Raw genomic sequence first — 20,172 nt, 5'->3', positions numbered from 1 at the left:
ATTTATAATGTGTCTACTATGGGAAAGGCACTGTGCTAAGCATCTTACAGATATAATCTTTATTTGATCTTTACAACAACCCTGAGAGGTAGGTGCTATTTTATCCCCATTTACAGATGAGAAAACTGAGGGAAACAGATTAAATGATTTGCCCAAAGTCACATAGCTAGTAAGTATTTGAGGCTGCATTTGAACTCAAGACTTCCTGACTCCAGTCTCATCACCCTATCCACTGTGCCAGCTGGCTACCTTTACCCCTCTAAAATGAAGAATTATGGTAGATGCCTCCTTAAAGACACTTCTGGCTTTAACATTCTCTGGGTTTCTATGACCCTTTTGAGTAGCTGGAATGCATCACAACTCATGTGGTGTTTGTAAATTGAAACCCTTCAGTGCCAACAGAGTTTCTGGGAAGGCAAAGTTGAGTGTTCAGTGTTAGAATAACAGAACAGGTCACTCTGATCGTGTAATGCCAAGGAAAGGCAACTTCCCAAGGTTCAAAATACCAGCATAGGTGCTCTCCATTTTACTCAGTGACAAACCAAGAACAGAGAAGATCAAAACATGATATCATTCAAAATACAGCATTTACTAAGGGTGATTAAATAATCTCCAAGTACTACCCCACCCCAGGACCTTACATTCATTCAATCAATTACAAAGTCCCTGTTCTAAATACTACTCCACCCCTAGGCTGTACCTTCATTTAGTCCACCACAAAGCCCCTCTTCTCAAATGGAGATTAGTTTCCAAACATAAGTAAAGTACCTTCATTTGTTCAATCACAGAGCACAAAAAGGTCAAAAGTTCCCCACCCCAGGATCACAATTGAATCTACCCCAGAGTTACATCAAGTTTAAGCACAGCACTTAATACCCAAATGGAGATCTTTTCTTCATCTTGACATGAGGCAAGTTCTCAGCAATCTTAGTTCCTGGGGAGACAAGGCTTAGCAAGGCCACAAGATACATTGCCAGTCTCTTCATTAATTCATCCTCTGTCTGTAGAACAGTCCTAGAACCCCTGAAAACATTAGCAAAACCCTCTCCCAGGATTTCTGTAAACATACAACAAGAAAATCCTTCTTCAGGGCTTCTGAACCAACAGAAAGGCTCCCAGACCCCTGCAACAACAGCACTGTCCTTCACCAGTGGACAGTATTCACTCTCTGTCTGCAGGAAAGTCTCCAGACCCCTGCAACAACAGCACTGTCCTTCACCAGTGGACAGTATTCACTCTCTGTCTGCAGGACAGTCTCAGGGCTTCTTAACCAAAAGCCAGGTTCCAGGACTTCTTCAACAACAGGACTGTCTTTCACCAGTGGACAAATCTGGCAAAACAACATCAAAACAGACAGACAAAGTACCAGCAAAACAGCCATGTCTCCTCAGTCCTTGGCAGCTCAGGGGGCAGGTCTCAAAAGTCCAGGGTGATTCAAAGTGTCCCCCAGCAATCCTTCTCAGTCTCTCTCTCTGCCTCCACGAGGTTCGGCTTCCAAAAAGTTCTTCTGCCTCTCTCTTGTCTCTCCAAATCTAAGTCACCAGCTCCTCCCAGTTCAGGACTCTCTTTTGACATCAACAAGTCCATCCCATAGGTGGGATTAACAAGCTCTGGGTTTTAACACAATCAGTTTGAAAACCAAGCCAATACAGGGGAAGCTTTAATTGCCATTACTATCACAGATGGTCATTTTCTTTGGCCAAAGGGAAAACACACTTCCACATTTATTGGACAGTAGCAGCCCCCTAGGATGCTAAATATTTCAGCAGACTTCCCACCATTACTGCCTATCACCAAACCTTCATGGAAACAAGTAGAATAGAATTGGTTTCTAATTGACTCAGTCAGTAAATGTTTATTGCCTTCAAGGAGCTCACAAACTAATGGGGAAGAACACAAGCAAATAAATATGTACAAACAACCTGTGTACAAGATAAACAGGAAATAATTAACAGAGGAAAGATACTGGAATTAAAGGGACTGGGGAAGATTTCCTGTAAAAGATGAGATTTTAGGTGGGACTAAAGGAAGCCAGGGAAGCCAGGAGATAAAGATTAGGAGGAAGATCACGGGGGACAGCCAGAGAAAATGCCCATAGCTTAGAGATGGAATATCTTGTTGTAGAACAGCAATACTTATTGAGAGACCATTTGCCTTTACCCATTGACTAAGGTTCATGAGTTCTAAGTATACTGATGGCCTAGCTTGTTTGGGACTGGTAGGGTATGGAGAAAGGATGTCTCCCCTACCTCCACCCATGGAGTCATCATGGTATAGCAGAAAGTACTCTGGGCTGGGATTCAATCGGTCTGGTTTCCAAAATGGACTGTCACCAATTCATTGTGCAATCTTGGGCAAGCCTGGGCTTCAGTCTCCTCTATAATTGTTCTAAAAATCTCTTTCCTAAATGCATAGGGGAAACTAGGTGACACAGTGGATAGAGTGTTTGGCCTGGAGTCAGGAAGACCTGAGTTCAAATTCAGACTGTAGGTCATTTTATAGTAAGGAAACTGAGGCAAACAGGCTTAAGTGACTAGTTAGTGTCTCAGACTGGATTTGAACTCAAGGAGATGAGTCTTCCTGACTCCAGGCCCAGCATTCTATCCACCATGCTACCCAGCTGCCCCCAAAGTGACACATATATGATAGTTATTATTATATCATAGCCAAAGAAGCATTTTAAAATCATATGTCATAAAGGAAACTCCATGAAGATTTGTGGTGCGCTATAATTTGATTTGGCAAATTTGCATAATGGGGAGACATGGCCCTACTCCGTGTTCCTTCTCATCCTTGCAGGCTGGAGGTTCCATGTGGTACTTAAATGTTTAATTGGGATTTCAGCAATGATCAGTATGTGAGGTCAGCTGAGGGCTAAGAAGCAGCATGCCCTCCCTTCTCCCCTCCCCCTCCCCCCACACATACACATATCCATATCCAGCCTCTTCTCCCCCTCCCCCATCCATACCCTCTCCATCTCCCGGGCTTATGGAGGAGCAGACAAATAACCACAGGTGCCGGCTCCAGGGTGGCCTGATGGCTCTAGACGAAGGGAGAGGGCAGCCTCCTGTGAGGCCTGGCTCTCTTACGCCCCTCAAGCCTGGCTGAGATGTGGGGGGTGGGGATTCACATAGTAGAAGCTTAAGAAATTCTAGTTAACTAACAAAAGATGAAATGAAATGTCATGGAGCAAGATGAGCATATTACCGTGACACCAGGTTATCAGACACATCCCTTTGTATGCCCTCTTACCACTGTCTTCTTCCCCTTCGACAGACTAATAAGACAATGACCTTTGCGGCCTTCTATAGGAGACTTACTCTGCCCTGTGACCAAAAATAAAAATAGCTACTTGAACTAGAGAAGAGAGAAGGGGTATAAGAGGAAACGGGGAGACAGAGAGAGGTCCAGAGAAAGACAGAGAAAAAAGAGACAGAGATGTACAGAGACAGAGAGACAGACAAAAAGAGAGAAGAGGCATGGGGAAGAAAAGGAGGAAAAAGGTGGAGAAGGAGAGGGAGGAAGGGAAAGGGGGAAGGACAGGAAGAAGGAGATGAACAGACAGGGAGAGGAAAAGAAAGATGGAAGAGAGAGGGAGATAAAAAAAGAGAAAATGAAAGAGAGGAGAAAGAAAGGAGGAAGGAGAGAGGTATGAAACAGAGAGAAAGAGAGAGAAAGGGGGAGAGACAGAGGAAAAGAAAGTAGATAGAGGTGTGGTACAGAGAGGAAGAGAGAGAAAGAAAGGGGGACAGAGAGAAGGAAGAAAAAGAGCAAAAATGAATGTTTAGGGGGAGGAGGAATTATATCTCTTCTTAAAAAGAAAAAAAGGATCACAAGTCACTTCCCTCCTTGCTCTCAACTTACCTTACTGCAGCAAAGAATTCATCCCAAATAAGCCCAAATGGTCCTAAGACCACTCAGAATTCCCAAAGTCTGATTTCTGTGTCTCTAGACTCAACTCTCCTAGCTCATGGAAAGTTCTTCAGTTCATAGGAATGTAAATATCTCCTGCTGGTTGCTTTTCTTTAGCCTATCTTTCCCCTGGCCCTCTTCTTTTCTCTGCTGAGGCATTCTATGGTCCAGACAAACTTGTTGTTCAGTCAGTTGATGTCTTGACTTGCAAGTGAGTTGGATTTAAATGGGGTACTTCCCCCTCCACCTCCTGATACCCCAGCTGTTAATGCCTCCTTCCACCCAAATTACCTTATATTGCTTTTTTATATACTTATATGTGCACATATTGTCTCCTTAGTATATAAGATCCTTGAGGACAGGGACTCTTCATTTTTGTCTTTGTGTTTCAAGTGTTAGGCCCTTAGTAGGGGCTTTAAAAACATCTAATTGATGACAGAAAGACAGCTCAACTCAGATGACCTGGGTTAAAACTGAGTCTCTAATGCTAGCAAGCAACTAGGTGGCAGAGTGGATAGAACAGTGGGCTTAGAATCAGGAAGACTCAATCTTCTTGAGTTCAAATCTGACTTCAGATATTCACTGGCCATGTGACCCTGGGCAAGTCACTTCACCCTATTTGCTTCAGTTTCCTTATTTGTAAAAAGAGAAAGAAATGACAAGCCACTTCAGTATCTTTGCCAAGAAAGCTCCAAAATGGGGTCATGGTGAGTTAGAATGACTGAACAATGCTGGCTAGGTCTAGGGTAGTTGATAACTAGGAACACAGATTTTGAGCTAGAAAGGAATGTTAATGACCATTTAATTCAATCCCCTCATTTTAAGGAGGAGGAAATAGAGCCCAAGAAAGGTGAACTGATGTGCCCTAAGCTCACAAATAGTAAGTGGTAGTTCTGGGACCTGGATCCAGGTCTTCTGATTTAAACTTTCTTAGCCTCTGTTTCTTTTTTTGCTCTTTTGTTTTTTGGAAGGGGGAAGACAGGGCAATTGGAGTTAAGTGACTTGCCCAAGGTCACATTGCTGGTAAGTGTTAAGTGTCTGAGTCCAGATTTGAACTCAGGTCCTTCTGACTCCAAGGACAGTGCTCTATTCACTGAGCCCCTAGCCACCCTGACTCTGTTTCTTCATCTGTAAAAGAGGGTTGATAAATATTCTCCTCCACTAAGGAGAGATCCTACTCTAATGCCTCATGGCAGAATAGAAATGACCCTAGATTCTCAAAACTTTTGTCAGTTAAGTGCAAGCTTTGTCAGGCTTCACCACACTGGAAAGCCTTTGATTACAGACCCAGTGATACATTGAAAAGAATCTTGGCTCTTTCCATTACTATCTGTATGACCTTAGCCAAGTCACTTCATTCTTTTTCCTCAACTATAAAACTGGAAAGTTGGTCTAGCCAGTCTCTAAGCTCCCTCGTAAGTCCCACTCAGGACTGTGTATCTGTTGTTGTCCAAAGATCAGCCTAGCAGAAGGAGGGAAAACTTGTCAGCAAAAGCTTGACTATCAAGTAATATGATGTAGTTTTTTGTTTCTTTGATTTTGTTTTCAAACAGCAACTCATTTTGCAGCTCACCAAGGCTTTGAGGGGTTGGCATCTCCATGGACTAAGTACTCGAACAGATGAAATCTAAGACCCTTGACATCTTGAAGGAGGAATATTTGTGCTTCCTAGCTCATAGGGCTCTTTTGAAGACTTTTGCCAATTGTGAAGTGATAAAAACAATGTGACTGTTAGTATTAGTCAGTTGGGACATACCACCTGCCAGGTATTGTGCTAAACACTAGGGAATGGCAAAATCCAGTCCCTTCTCTTCAGGAATTCACAGTCTAATGGGGGAGACAACATACAAACACCTATGTACAAACAAGATATCAACAGGATAAATTGGAGATAATCAACAGAAGGAAGGTACTAGAAATGAAGAGGAAACCGGAAAAGGTTTATATAGGAGAAAGAATTTAGCTGGGACTTGAAGTAAACTGAGGAAACCAGGAGGCAGAGAGTAGGAGGAAGAACATTCCAGATATGGAGGATGGTCAGGGAAAAGGCCCAGAGTTGAGAGATGGAGTGTCTTGGTAGAGGAACAGAAAGGAAGCCATTGTAGCATCAAGGACACCATGGTCACTGGGTTACAGAGTAGGTGGGAGGTGTCATCAGAAGACTGGAAAAGTAGGAGGGGGCAGGTTATAAAAGGTTTTGAAAGTCAAACAGAGGACTTTATAGTTGATCCTGAAGGTCATAATGAGCCACTGGAGGTTATTGGGGGAGAGGAGGTGGAGAGGAAGGGGTAGAGATGTGACATGGGCTAGACCTGTGCTAAAAAAAAAACCTCCTTCTTTTGGTTTGGTGTGGACTGGATTGAAATTAAGAGAATGGAATTCTCACACTAAAATCATGTGTTTGACCTTGAGGTACTGGAGATCTCAGGTGACCAGCTAAGGAAGAAACCAGACAAAATTAGGAGGCAGGACTGGATAACCTTTGAGGTCCCTTCTAGTTCTGGCATAACTAAGGCCCATTTCTCTGAGTGGTTAAAAGCAGGCTGTAATGGAGAGTTTTCCCATTTCCTAGGTAACTCTGAAGTTGACACTTCAGTGGGAGGATAGAGAAGGTCTCAGGGCCTATGCTCCCACTGCACCTCTGACTATGGTGATGGGAAGCTTGGAAGGCTGATTCCATTGTGAGCAGGAGTTGGCCCAGTGCCAAAACAGGTTATTATATTTCACTACTATAACTTCCCATGGCTTCAGTTTTCAAGATCAGCATCTTCTTTCATTCTACTGTGCTGCCCTAGGTCATTAAAATAGGTCCCAAACTCTCCCCCACCTCACTTCACACCAGGTCTGACTGGTTCATTGCAGTATAACATGGCTTTTTGTTTGCTTGTTTTGGGTATAGGATCTGTGATTTCATAGATGCAGGCAACTCCCAATGAGGAAACTCCCTCATTTGATGACAATGTCAATGGTTGTCCAAATTCCATTGTTAGAGGGTTGCCTAAGGCCACTAAGAAGTTAAATGACTGGTTCTGGGTCAAATAGTGTGAGTCATAGACTTGGGTTTGTGACTCCAAGACAGGCTCTGAATCCTCTACCTGGTGTAAGTAGATCCTACAAAAGCAGGCAGAAGGCCAGAATTGGCTCTCTGGCTGAAGTCTGCCAACCCCTGCTCTAAACTGTACTGCAGATGTGTGCTGGTAATGGTTTAATAACTGGCTCTCCAAAAGAAAAACCCTATATGACACATTTTAAAGTTCATCTACATTATCATCACTTTTTTGTTCCATTGTTTTCAGTCATGTCCAGCTCTTCATGACTCCATTTGGGGTTTTCTTGGCAAAGGTGCTGGAGTGGTTTGCCATTTCCTCCTCCATCCAGCTCATTTTACAGATGAGGAGACTGAGGCAGAGTTAAGTGACTTACCCAGGGTCACACAGCTAGTACATGCCTGAGAATGGAAATTGAACTCAGGAAGATGAGTCTTCCTGGTTCCCGGCCCAGTGTTCTATGCACTGTGCTGCCTAGTTGTCCCAATCCCTTTCTTAAGTCTAGACAATTAAAAAATACACACACACTGAAATCAAACCCTGACTGGAAGATTTTGCTGATTTCTGAGATGTAAATGCTCACACTGAGAACTTAATAATAAGTTCCTCCAAGCCAGTTTGAGTTGGCTCTAGTCCACACTGGTCTTTCAGTAGTTCAGTGATACTTGATAATAACTCCTTTTCCTCAGCACACCTTATAAGGTTGCCCTGGAATCTCAGAACTGGAAGGGAATTTAAAGATGTGTATACTCCAATCCCCTTATTTTACATAGGAAGAAACTAAGACCCATAGAAGGGAAGGAACTTGACCAAGGTCAAACTACTAGCCAAGTTAAGGCTCAAAGTACGTGAATGTAAATTTTTTTTTTTGGAGGGGGGAAGGCAGGGCAATTGGGGTTTAGTGACTTACCCAAGGTCACATGGCTAGTGTCAAGTATCTGAGGCTAGATTTGAACTCAGGTCCTCCTGACTCCAGGGCTGGTGCTCCATTCACTGCACCTCCTAGCTGCCCCTTGAATGTAAATTCTTGTTCAAACTGTCAGAACTCCCCCTACAAGAATTACTTAATTTACTGTGTTCTTATAACTAGTACCATTTCTGGCACATAGTAGATACTAAACAAATTCTTCCTGCTTTGATCTTCTCCTTTTCCCAGTACCAACAAAGTTTCAAAATGGCAACATTAATGTGTGATGAGGAAACCACATTTCAAAGCTCGGGGATGACAGCATTCAGTCAGACTACTTTGTTTTACTTAAAAGGTCCTTATCTCAGTACTAAGTAACAATTTTAAGAAGGGCTTGCAGGCAGGAGGATGCCACCAATCACTTTCCTCACTAGCAGCCCTTAGGGTGGGTAGTGTTACTATTATGCCCATATTATAAAGGAAGAATGAAGACTCAGAGGGTGGTAACCTGCTGCTGGGCCGGAAGGGAGGGAGAGAGAAAGGAAGGGAAGGAGGGAGAGAGGAAAGGAGGGAGGGAGAGAGGAAGGGAGGGAGGGAGGGAGAAAGGGAGGGAGGGAGGGAGAGAGAAAGGGAGGGAGGGAGGGAGGGAAGGAAGGAGAGAGGGAGAGACAGAGACAGAAAAAAAGAAGAAAGACACTCATTTTCTGATCAGTTAAAACAAAAGACCTATGATTCCCCCTTCTGAGTTCAGCAAACATTAAAAAAAACCAGGAGCCATGGACTGGTTCTGATCTGCTTGAATAAGCTCTAAACAGAAGCTGTGGGCTCCAGGCCTGGCTCTGCCCTCACTAGCTGTGCAGAGCAGGGCCCACTTCACTTGTCTGATTTTGTACCTGTACATGTAAAATGAGGGTTGGACTGGACTACCTTGTTTCCAAGGCCTGAGTGGCTCTGATTCCATGTTTACATGCTACCAATTAAAATGACTGCCTCTTCCCCCCCCCCCGCCCCAGCAGAACCTGGCACCAGAGTAATGATTCTCTTAAAAGATGCCTCTCTAGCTCAGGGATTCTTAACCTTTTTGTGTGTGTCATGGACCCTTTTGACAGTCTGAGAAGCCTATGGACACCTCAAAATACTGATTTAATTTAAAGGCATTTTAAAGACCCTGTAGCTTAACTGGGATATGGAGAGAGGAGCAAACAGGGGCAATAAAGGAAAATTTTCCAAAGCAGCATCCACCCCCAAACTGGGACAACAGCTGATACCTCCAAAACTAGGGCCCCCCACCATACTTTCTGAGGTAAGGGCTGGTACCTCCAAAGGATGGGAAGGGTAAGGGACAGGATACAATCAAGGATGTGCCAGGAAGCTTCAGGCAATAACAAAAGAGTCCCGGATGGCTTAGCATTTGGGGCTTCTGGGTTCATCTTTACGCCAAAAATGGGACTAGCTCAAGTGAGGTGGGAATTCTCCCCAATGGGTCTGATCAGAACTGCCAATTGGCTAAGAAATTGGAAATTTCAAGCACGAAATATTTTTCAGATCCAGAGGACTCCAGAGAAGGGGGCATAGCAGAAAGGAAAGGGACTCAGGTAGCAAGAAGGAATATGGGCAGAGCATGGATGTGCTTATTGGGCAGGGAGGTTGAGGCTGCAACAGCCACTGTAGTTGGAATATGCTTGGGCAACAAGCTTGTTGTAATGGAAATGTAAATTTTAAAGATCTTCCCTGCCCCTAGGCTAATGTGCACCTGAAGCCTGGGGTGGGAGGCTTGTTTTTCAGTAGATACTTCTTGATTGGCCAGTGAGTCAATAAGGTTGTTACATTCTCTGAGCCAGGAGAAGGCTATATAAGTCCTGATGTGTAGCTCTGTTTTGGGACTCACTTTGAGAAGTGTTCTGTGATTTGATCTGAATTCTGGGAAGCCGTTTTGAGAGTCCCCCGGCTTTGAAAAACCCAGAATGTGGAAACCCAGATGTTGACTGGGTATGGATGTAATGGTTGGACAGTTTGGAAATCTGTCTACTTGATGTTTCTGTCTTGATAATTATGCCTGTATACTTTGAGGTTCAGGGTGCTGACCTTTTCTCCTGAACAAGGTAAACGATATATGTCTGACTGATTAAAGTAAGCTTGTTAACCCATTTTGAGTTGCTTTCCTTTAACAAAGCAGATCCAAGAACCTGTGTGAGCAGGCACCCTGGGGACACTGGGGTGCTTGCTGCTACACTTGTTTAACTTTCAGTGCTGGCCATTCTCATGTATGGAGAGCCCTTCCAAGTTTAATTGGCAAAGATGTGGGGCTTCCACCCATGCATTTGCACAGGTCCTCCCCAATGCCTGGAATACAACACTCCGCAAACTCCCAGTCAGAATTCTTATCATCCTGAATCATCTGACAGTGTTGTCTTCTCTGTCTTATATCACTGCATCCCTTGTATTATTTGTACGTGTTCAGACATCACATTCCTTCCAATAGAAGGCAAGTTCCTTGAGGGCAAGGATTGTCTCATTTTATCCTTGTATCGCCAATGCCCACCAGTGCCTTGCACCTCATAGGTGTTTTATAAATGTTGGTTGAATTGAATTACTAACCAATTAGCTTTAAAAGCACTTTTCTGCACTGAGTAATGGATGTCATTTTAGTATGTGATGTTGTTTTAAAGAACCTTTGTAACCAAGATTCAGATAGCTTTATTACATAATGAGAAAGGAAGAGACTGGACCTTTTAGGGGTTTTTTTTGTTTGTTTGTTTTATTGATGCCTTTGATTTTTCACATCGAAGTCATTTCTTGGCATATATCTCTGCCCCCTCCATAGAACCCTCCTTATTATAACAAAGAAAAACACGTAAGTAAAATCAACCGACACAGTGAACACTTCTCACTTCTGACAAGCATATGCAACATTTCACATCTGTATTAGTACTAGGCGACCTAGGGGTGACTGGGATAACCCAGTTATGAGACTCTCCACTTGATTCAGGAAAAGGAGATTCTGGGTGAAGAAATCCACACTCTGGCCGCAGAGCCAGAGCTAGCCACAGTATCAAATATTTCTGAAAAGGATAAGATGATTGAGCTAAGCACCATCAATTTTGCTCAGAGGGAGATGCCAATTGTGTTCAAATTATCTGTATCTTAAACTCTCTCTCACCGCCAATCAAATAAGCATCACAACTGTTTTGAAAAGGTAACAAAATGTTATATAGATCAAAGAATGGCCAGTTGCACATGGCACTTTTACAATTTGTCCCCATCCAACAAAAGTTTTAAGTGTAGTTTTTTTTCCTCTTTAGAAGGAATTTATGATAAAGGATGATTTTAGCATTAAATTGACTGCGTTGAATATTTAGGATGAGCCATTTTTATTCTGCAAATGTTTCCTGCACCAAATATGGGTGAATATCATCTTCAAGTCAACAGTCATCAAAATGCAATAGGGAGAATGATTGGGCTCTTTGAATACTAATCTGAATTATTCCAATTTTGAATTGCAATCCATTCACCAAAACCTGAATAAGTGAGAGTACCACAACCACAATGAAGCAAATGAATCTATACATAACATTTATATGCAAGGTTTTTGTCTATGTTAAGTTTCTGCCTTCAAATTGCAAGTTAGAGAGACTATCTCCAGCTGTTCATATTTAATCGTGCATGCAGTATTGTGAACATCATTATCAATCAGCATAGCTTATTAGACCACAGACATATACATGCTGCAATCATTTGAACACCTTGAGATGACTAAGATCGTGCTTAGAAAGAAAAATATTGAAAAGTAGATGCAAAATTTCCCTTATTTTTGTTTTTTGGAAGGCTGTCTAATGTAAGTAGAACTTAAGTGACTTTTTTTTCACTTTGGTTGATGAAAAGAAAGTTCTCAGTTATTCATTCATGAATGTAATTAGGTTAGTTGAATTATTGCACTCGTATTTTCATGTCAGGTGTCATTTTGAAACATCCCCCAGGAGTATTTCATAATGGTGTCTATATATCAATCTAACATATAGCCTGTTGGACCAATTTGTTGAAAAAATCAATTAAATCAATTTGGAAATTCATATATACAGTAGCTTTATTGGCTTTCAAAATTTATGACTGTAAATATGAAGCCTTGGAGAAAAAAAAGGAAATATTTGCCATTCTCAAAGGAAAGGGTTGGGATTCTTTTTGGTTGTTTTTGTTTTTTTCTGGAATGAAGGGGCTAGTTCTGTGATTTCATCAGTGGAGGAAGCTTCTGTTGTGAAAACTCTCTCCACTGAGGCTAATCACACATTTTCAACATATGATATCCTTGAGCATGGGTTCCTAGATGAATTTTGTTTCCCATAATCTGAGATCTTAGGTGTTTCCAGAAGAGTGGTACTAGAATGCTCTTTTGCTGAAGATTCTAGATGTCTGAATCTTAGTCAAGATTCTAAGCATCATGACTATTTGGCTTAGAAGCACTTATCTTTCCAATCAAATGAACTTGGTCTAGTCATAGAATATTTTAATTGATCCCAATCCAATGAGATGGCAAATTAATTGTTCTCTTGTGCACTAAAAGGGGATTCATTTATTAAGGAGGAAGTCAGATTAGATAATCTCTGACATTTTTCCCAGCTCTAGGATTCTCTGATTCCATGAGACTTGGTTTTCCAAGTCAGGCTAGGAAAATCCAATTATTAATTAAATATAATGAAGACTGAATTTAGAGCAGTTAAATGTTCTAAAGGTACACTGTCACTTATGAAAGGTGGGCAGGGAAGTTACGTCAAAGGAAAATCGACCAGATTTCTGTAGTTTTGAGCTGTTGGTCTCCAATTTTTATCTCTTCAGGGCTGAGCAACACCTGGACCACCCTTTTGGCTCTAGCCATACACATATACCTCCCCATTTTCTACTCCCCCTCTCACATCAGCCATTTAAACATTTACTGATTCTATAGAGGTCTCCAATACTAAAACAAAACAATACCTCAAAAATCAATGATTTCATTGATATGGACATTCCATTTAATCAACATAGGCTATAGTCCCTTGTATAAACAAAAAAAAAATCATCACTTGGTTCCCAGCCCTCTGGGGATGAACCTCTGTGAACTTAGCCAGGCTGATTCTTAGATGACAGATAGAGTCCTTTTGGGGACCAATACTTTCCAACTTAGTTAGACTTATCACAGTTTTGATGTCTGTTGTTATGAGCTTTCTAAGCCTAGGGGATCACCTCCATGCTATGAAGAGGTAGTAAAGAGAGTTTAGGTAGACATTAAAGTAACTCCCCCATTAGAATATGAGTTCATTAAAGACAGGGACTAGCTTTTCTTTGTCTCCCCAGTGTTTAGCAAAGTGTCTGGAATTTAGTAAGAACTTTAAAAATGCTTAGTAAATTCAGTGACCAGGTCCCTGGTCTCCAGCACAAGAAGCTTGGGACAGTGCCCCCTGTGATCCAGCATGAGAACTCTACTTTCAAAGAGAGGAAATAGGCAAACAAGATGAGCAAGAAGCAAAAACAAACACTGACCACTGGGAATTATTATGGTGACAGGGAAGATCAAATCACAAACTCAGAAGAGGACTATATTGTCAATATACCCCCAGCCAAAACCTCAGAGGGGAATATGAACTTGTCTCAAGCCCCAAAAGTCTTCTTGGACAAGTTCAAGAAGGATTTTAAAAGTCAAATAAGAGAGGCAGAAGAAAAATTGGGAAGGAAATGAGAGTTAGGCAAGAGAGAGGCAATGCTTGGAAAAGGAAGGACAAAAATCAAAGAAAACAACTCCTAAAAAAAGTAGAATTGGCCAAATGCAAAGGGAGGTACAAAAGCTAGCTGAAGAAAACAATTCCTTAAAAATTAGAATTGAGCAAATAGAAGCTAATGACTCTATGAGACATCAAGAATCAGTCAAACAAAATCAAAAGAATGAAAAAATAGAAGAAAATGTAAAATACCTCATTGGAAAAACAATCTACCTGGAAAATAGATCCAGGAGAGATCATTTAAGAATTAATGATCTACTTGAAAGCCATGATCAAAAAAGAGCATCATCTTTCAAGAAATTATCAAGGAAAACTGTCCTGAGATGCTACAACCAGAGGGTAGACTAGTCATTGAAAGAATCCACTGATCACCTCCTGGAAGAGATCCCAAAATGAAAACTCCAAGGAATATTGTAGCCAAATTCCAGAATTCTCAGGTCAAGGAAAAATACTTCAAGCAACCAGAAAGAAACAATTTAAATATCGTGGAACCACAGTCAGGATTACATAGGACCTTGCAGCTTTTATATTAAAGGATGAAAGGGCTTGGAATATGATATTCTGGAAAGCAAAGGAGCTTGGATTACAACCAAGGATCAATTACCCAGTAAAACTGAGCATAATCATTCAGGGGGGAGATGGACATTCAGTGAAATCAGGGACTTCAAAACCTTCCTGCTGAAAAGATCAGAGTTCAAATACAGACTGAAGAGAGGCATAAAAAGCCTCTCTTAAAAAGCATAAAAAGGTAAACAGGAAAGAAGAAAAAACGTTATTCAATAAGCATAAACTGTTTACATCCCTGCATGGGAAGATGATACTTGTAATTCATAGGAACTATATCATTATTATGACATTCAGAAGGGGTATATATAGACAGAGGGTGTGGGTATAAATTGATTTTTGATGAAAAAATTAATTAAGGGGTAAAAAAAGGATTGTACTGGCAAAAGAGGAAAGAGAGAGGCAGAATAGGGTAAATTACATCACATGAAGAGGAGCAAAGACCTATTACAGTAGAAGGAAAGAAGGAGGAGAGGCAAGCATTGTTTGAACCTTACTCTCATCAGATTTGGCTCAAAGAGGCAATAACATAATCAATTAGAAATCGAACTTACCCATAGGAAGTAGGAGGGAAAAGGGGAAATAAAAGGGAGGGGGGTGGATAGAAGAGAAGGCAAAAGGGAAGACTGTCTTGCAGAGGGAGGAGGGGAAGAAAATTTAAAACTCAAAATTTTATAAAAGTGAATGCTGAAAACTAAAAATAAATTTTAGAAAATGTTTATTGTCTTCATGGGACTAGATGGCTGGGGACACAGCTTCCAGAACTCTATTATGAAGCTGAATTCTTGGGAGTTAAGTCAAGTAGAAATGGGGGTCAAGGAAAGAGGGAAATCTCATGTATTTAATTCTTCAATTTGTAATGGTTTGTCAAACTAAATGGTAAATTCCTGCAAAGCAGGACAAAGTCTTCCCACCTATAGATTATAATGCTATCCAAAGAATAACATGATAACCTAAAGCAAGGATTCTGCCATTGAGGTGATCAATTCATGGTGGAATTAGAAATTGAAAAAGCTAAAGGGTCTGTTACTATTAGCATTCTTTTTCCCCCTTTTAACACTAAGGAGGCCCACCCAACCCAGACACTATTGCCTGCAAGGTACTGGATACTGTCCACAAAATAGCAAGTCCACCCTTTCAAGCCCTCATTTGCAAACCAGAGTTAGAAAGCAGACTGCCAGTTAAAATAACAAACAAAATTATCTAGGATTCAACATGGGAAAGTTCTAGAATGCTGTTGTCTTTCTCACTGCCTCCCATGTGAAAAACTTAGGAATACCCTCTCTCATTTTCCATTTGGAGCAATACCTGTTTTTCATCAATTCAGCTTAAAAGCCTGTTCTTTCTTTGGCAGTCTGGTAGAATGGGAGAAGCAATGGATTATCAGTGAAAGACCTGGGTTCAAATTCAGACTTCTATTTCCTAGGTATATTATCTTAGACAATGCATTTACTCTCACTGATCCTCAGTTTTCTTGCCTGTTAAATAGGACAAAAATACATGAATTCCCTACCTTGTAGGATTGCTGTAAGGACTGAATGAGATTAAGTATATCGATAAAAGTGTGAACTTTGGGGGGGTTGTACTTAAAACTAACAGACAAAATGCACAAGGTGAATATTTTATTTCCAGATATGTGAGTCACAAATCTTAGAATTCATCCAAGGTGTCAAAAAGTGAATCTTATCCAAATCCGTTGTAATCCCTGACACTAAACTATGGTCAATTCTCTCTAGTGCATCAGACAGAAACATAAAGAGTCACCAAAAACTACATGACTTGGTAAAGCTATGAAATGGCGCAGGTCAAACCTGTGAATCACAAGGTTAACATTTAAAGGCAGGCAGATATTGGAGGGGGTTAGGAAGGAGGAGGGACTCCCTTAAACGGTGAGGGAGATGAAGCTGTTGTATCTCTGAATGTTTCTCTTCAGGATTTCAGAGCAGGGACCGAGTACTCGCTCAAAACGAGGACGATCAAGTTTCACACACTTCAGCGGTCCACGGGCTACCACAGTGGCTGCCCGAGGCCTGTTGAGCAGCAGTGCTATTTCTCCTACAAAAAAGGAAGAAAAAGACAGTCATAGAATTAGAATTTCTCTTCTTCTTTCAAAAGCAAACCACAAAAGGTTGTGTGTGTGTATATGTATATGTTTGTATATACACATATACATATGTACATATACATATACACACATATACATGTATGCATTATGTATGTATATTTTATGGGCACAAAGAAGATTGAAGCATAGGTGTCTGCTGGGCATGAAGCATGCATATTCTTAAAAGGGCTTTGCATGACGAAGTCATTTAAAAGTACTGTGCAGATATTCACACTTTAAGGACATTGTTATCAACAAAAAAATAAAGCAAGCACATTTAGAAGGAGGGATAGAGAAAATGCCTTTAAATCAAGAAAGAAAACACAAATTGCCAAGCATTTGTGTTTGAAACAGAACTTGGTAGTCTCACCAAAGTAATCCGATGGCCCAAGTCTTCCAACCTCCACATACTCCTCATTATCAGACCTGCGCTGAAGAACAGAAGCTGTGCCCTAAGAAGTGATAAAAGGCAAAGGGAGAAAAAAAACCCAAATAAGTTAAATGTTCCCCTTTTTCATACTATTTAAGCACGGAGCTCCAGTGAACCAATTAATGCTAGATTCTTCTTCCTCTTCAGAGACACTTAAGGTCGGGAGAAATGAGAGCTGTTCAATGGCATGGTCCAATCAGCAGGATGTAGCTTTCAATATGCTGCTGTTTCCCTAGGCATCAAGCTTCCATTTTTGTTTCTGGGAACACATGAACAGTGTATCACAACTGGAAACTTACAAAGTAACACATTTGCCAGGGCCTGAGGACTTGTGCAGCAAATTGGAAATTTTTCAGAAAAAAAAATGATTTCTTTCCTTCTGAAGGGGAGTATGTTATCTCTTTGTCATTAAAACAGCCCTTTTTTCCAGCTGACCTTGAACTAACTCTCAAAGACTGGGAAACCTTCCAGTATCCTCTAGGTCCTCCCAGTATACAGTAGTAGAAGCATGTTTTCAGGAACATATCATCAACTGGCTGATCTGACTTCCCCCCACCATGATCCCCTGAAAAGGGGCGGGGGGAGTAGGGGAGATATTTTTACTGTTAAATTATTAACACTAAGACCGTGGGCTGAATTGACATGGCAGAATAACAATTAAGAAATGCCTTATAAAGCCACCACAAAATACATTACACATTAAAAGGACAACCTTTAGACCCATGCAACCTAGAAAATAGAGCTGATCAAGATATTTTTATTGCTCTCTGGCCCGTCTCTAAAATGGCGCCAAACTTATTAACACCAGCCTTGAAATAATATGTGTGGTCATATTCAACTCCTCTAGGCTTACCATCCAGAACTTCTGATGCAGATTTATATACTTACAAGCTTGAAGGCACATTAGAGATCATCTAGTCCAACCTCTTCTTTTACAGAGGAGGAAACTGAGGCTCAGAGGGGAAAAATTTGCTCAAAGTCATCCAGCTATTGCTAGCAGGGCCAGGATTAAAATAAAGTATTATATAGTTATAGAAAAGACACTGCCTTATGAATCTAAAGATTCATAATTCCCTACCTACCCTCCCTACATTCCCTACCCAAAAGTCAGGAAAAAAAAATTGGCCACCTGATTATGACAGGATAAATCTCCTTTGCACAGTTCTGCATGTGCTCTGTGAAAGGAAGAAGGGGCAATAGACTGGAGTATTTGGATTGCCAAAAGAGTTACCTTGGATCATTCCAAATAAAAAAATAATCAGGGGGGCCTTGTGGGGCACACTAGGATCTAACACCAATTCCTCTATAGCTATCAAAGAAGGAAGAAGAATATGCTACAAAGAAGAAAGAAGAGTAGTTGAAATACCCAAAAGTTCATGGAAGACAATATACAAGGAAGGAGTCAGTAGTAAAACCTATGACCTCAAATGTCTATATGCAAATGCCCAACATCTAGGCAACAAACAAGAGGACCTGGGGATCCTAAAAGTATGGAGATAAATTTGACTTCATGGGTATCACTGAGACATGGTGGGCTAAAATTCTTGACTGGACCATGGCTCTAGATAGGTATACCTTATTCAAAAGAAACATGAAGAATTAAAGGAAGAAGTGACAGGGAAAGTACTACTGTATAGAAAGAAGGTCTACTCCTGGGATTGGGGATGGAGAGAGGAGCAAACATGATGGGGATAAATTGGGTAAAAGTCAATGGAGAGATAAGCACAAATTACTTTGTCACTGGAGTATGTTACATGCCATCTGATAGAAAGAGAAAACAGATGAGAATTTTAGGAAACATCACAAACCAGGTAAGCACAAAAACTTAGAATGATATAGTCATTCAAGAAACCAGCATTTATTAAGTACTTACTAATTTCCAGGCACTGTGGTAAATGCTGGGGATGCAGAAAATGGCAAAGAAACAAAACAAAAACCCAACGACCACAAGAAAAACCAGTCCCTGTTCTTAAGGAGCTTATAGACTATAAATAGTGATAGAGGATTTCAATGATCAGTTATCTAGACATTTGTTGGAAATTTCTCTGCCAAAAGCAGAGCAGCAGCTAATAACTTTTTGCTCTGCCTTGGCAATGAATTTCATTCTTCAAAAGATGGAAGAACCAAGAAAATGAAATTGTATTCTGGATCTGATTCTCACTAACAGGGGGAAAATGGGATGGAAATCACTAAATCAAATCAAATAACATTTAGGAAGTACCCACCCTGTGCCAAGAACTACACTGGGGATAAGAAACAAGCAAAAAAAATTGTGAACTCTAGGGGAAAGTTCACTAACTCAGAGATTTTTGATAGAAGACCCTAGGTTTGGAGAAACAGGTTTGAAAGCATTCAGATTAAAGACAGGTAGGATCTCATGGACTAAAATGCAACATAGGAAGCCAGCTAAGAAGAGATAGGAGATGCTCAAGAATGAAACTGTGAAAGGCACAAAAGGAAGCAATTCCAATGGGGAAAGAGACTTTTCTGAAGATAGCCATGTGGATGCAGATGGAATTCACCAATCTACATAAATTTAAAAAATGGAAAAAGAGAGCAAAAATAGAGGATGAACATCAGGGCATAACATGATCCTATAGAAAGGAAAGAAAAACATTTATTAAGAGCTTGCTATGTTCTAAGCACTTGTGATACATATAAAAGCAAAAAATAATCCCTTTCTTCAAGGAGCTTATATTCCATTGTGAGTAGGACAACACACAAAAGGAAGCTGAAAACTGACAAGAGTGGAGAATGAAAATAACCAGCTTTGGGTATGGTTTGAAGTCAAGAAACCAGGAACATCCAGGAGGGGTATGAAGGCAAGCTTGGACTCCTCTACAAAATGGAGTCCTCAGAAAGAACTCACTAATGGGAAAAGGAGGCAGTTTTTTACAGAGGGATATTCCAGTTTGAGAAGGGCACAGAGAGAGCTGTGCAAAGACTCCAGGTCCTTAGACAAATCGAGGGGCCCTAGGAGGAATTCATCAGTCAGTAATGCTAAAGCTCAGGGTAAATTGAGGTTGGCAAGCAAAGGCAAGAACAACAAAGGGATTATTTTTATTTTTTTAAAGTTATATTGGAGAAAAAGGAGGATCAAAGAAGGGATAGGACTCCTGCTTGAAATCTATGGAATGGTGATAATGTACATTAGAAAGAAGGCAGAACTACTCAATTCTATTTTCTCTTGTTTTCTCTGTCAAGGAGAACAGTCTTTGTATGAGAGATGTCACAATAAAATCACTAATAGGGAGCTGATACTCAAGATAAATAAAGAGCTTACCATGGTGCCTGGCACATAGTATATTCGTCATAAATGTTTAATGATTATGACTATGACTATAAAGAGATAGAGAGTACTAGCTTCTCTTGGAGAATCCAAGACACCAGGCCCAGATGACTACATTCTCAGGTAATGAAAGAACTGTCAGACAAGTGATTTCTGAATTATTGTGACT

At 40.8% G+C, this 20,172-nt stretch overlaps 1 protein-coding gene across 2 annotated transcripts in view; it reads right to left on the bottom strand.

Annotated features, from left to right (window-relative positions):
- Positions 1-10,605: 10,605 nt before the first annotated feature.
- Positions 10,606-20,172, bottom strand: part of PRKAR1B (protein kinase cAMP-dependent type I regulatory subunit beta) — a 716,155-nt gene continuing 706,588 nt past the window's right edge. For both annotated transcript variants that reach the window (XM_069084870.1, XM_069084869.1), the window contains 2 exons: positions 16,655-16,736; positions 10,606-16,235 (listed from right to left, as the gene is read on the bottom strand). In XM_069084870.1, the coding sequence (XP_068940971.1) occupies positions 16,063-16,235; positions 16,655-16,736 (255 nt within the window). In that variant the 3' untranslated portion in view covers positions 10,606-16,062. The remainder of the gene's footprint in view (positions 16,236-16,654; positions 16,737-20,172) is intronic.

This window comes from Petaurus breviceps, unplaced genomic scaffold, assembly GCF_028583685.1.
Source record: "Petaurus breviceps papuanus isolate PSGF00001 unplaced genomic scaffold, PetGlider_PUasm1.0 175, whole genome shotgun sequence".
Lineage (NCBI taxonomy): Eukaryota > Metazoa > Chordata > Mammalia > Diprotodontia > Petauridae > Petaurus > Petaurus breviceps.
The sequence above is the reverse complement of the archived record's forward strand: the minus strand, read 5'-3'. Positions and strand labels throughout refer to the sequence as shown.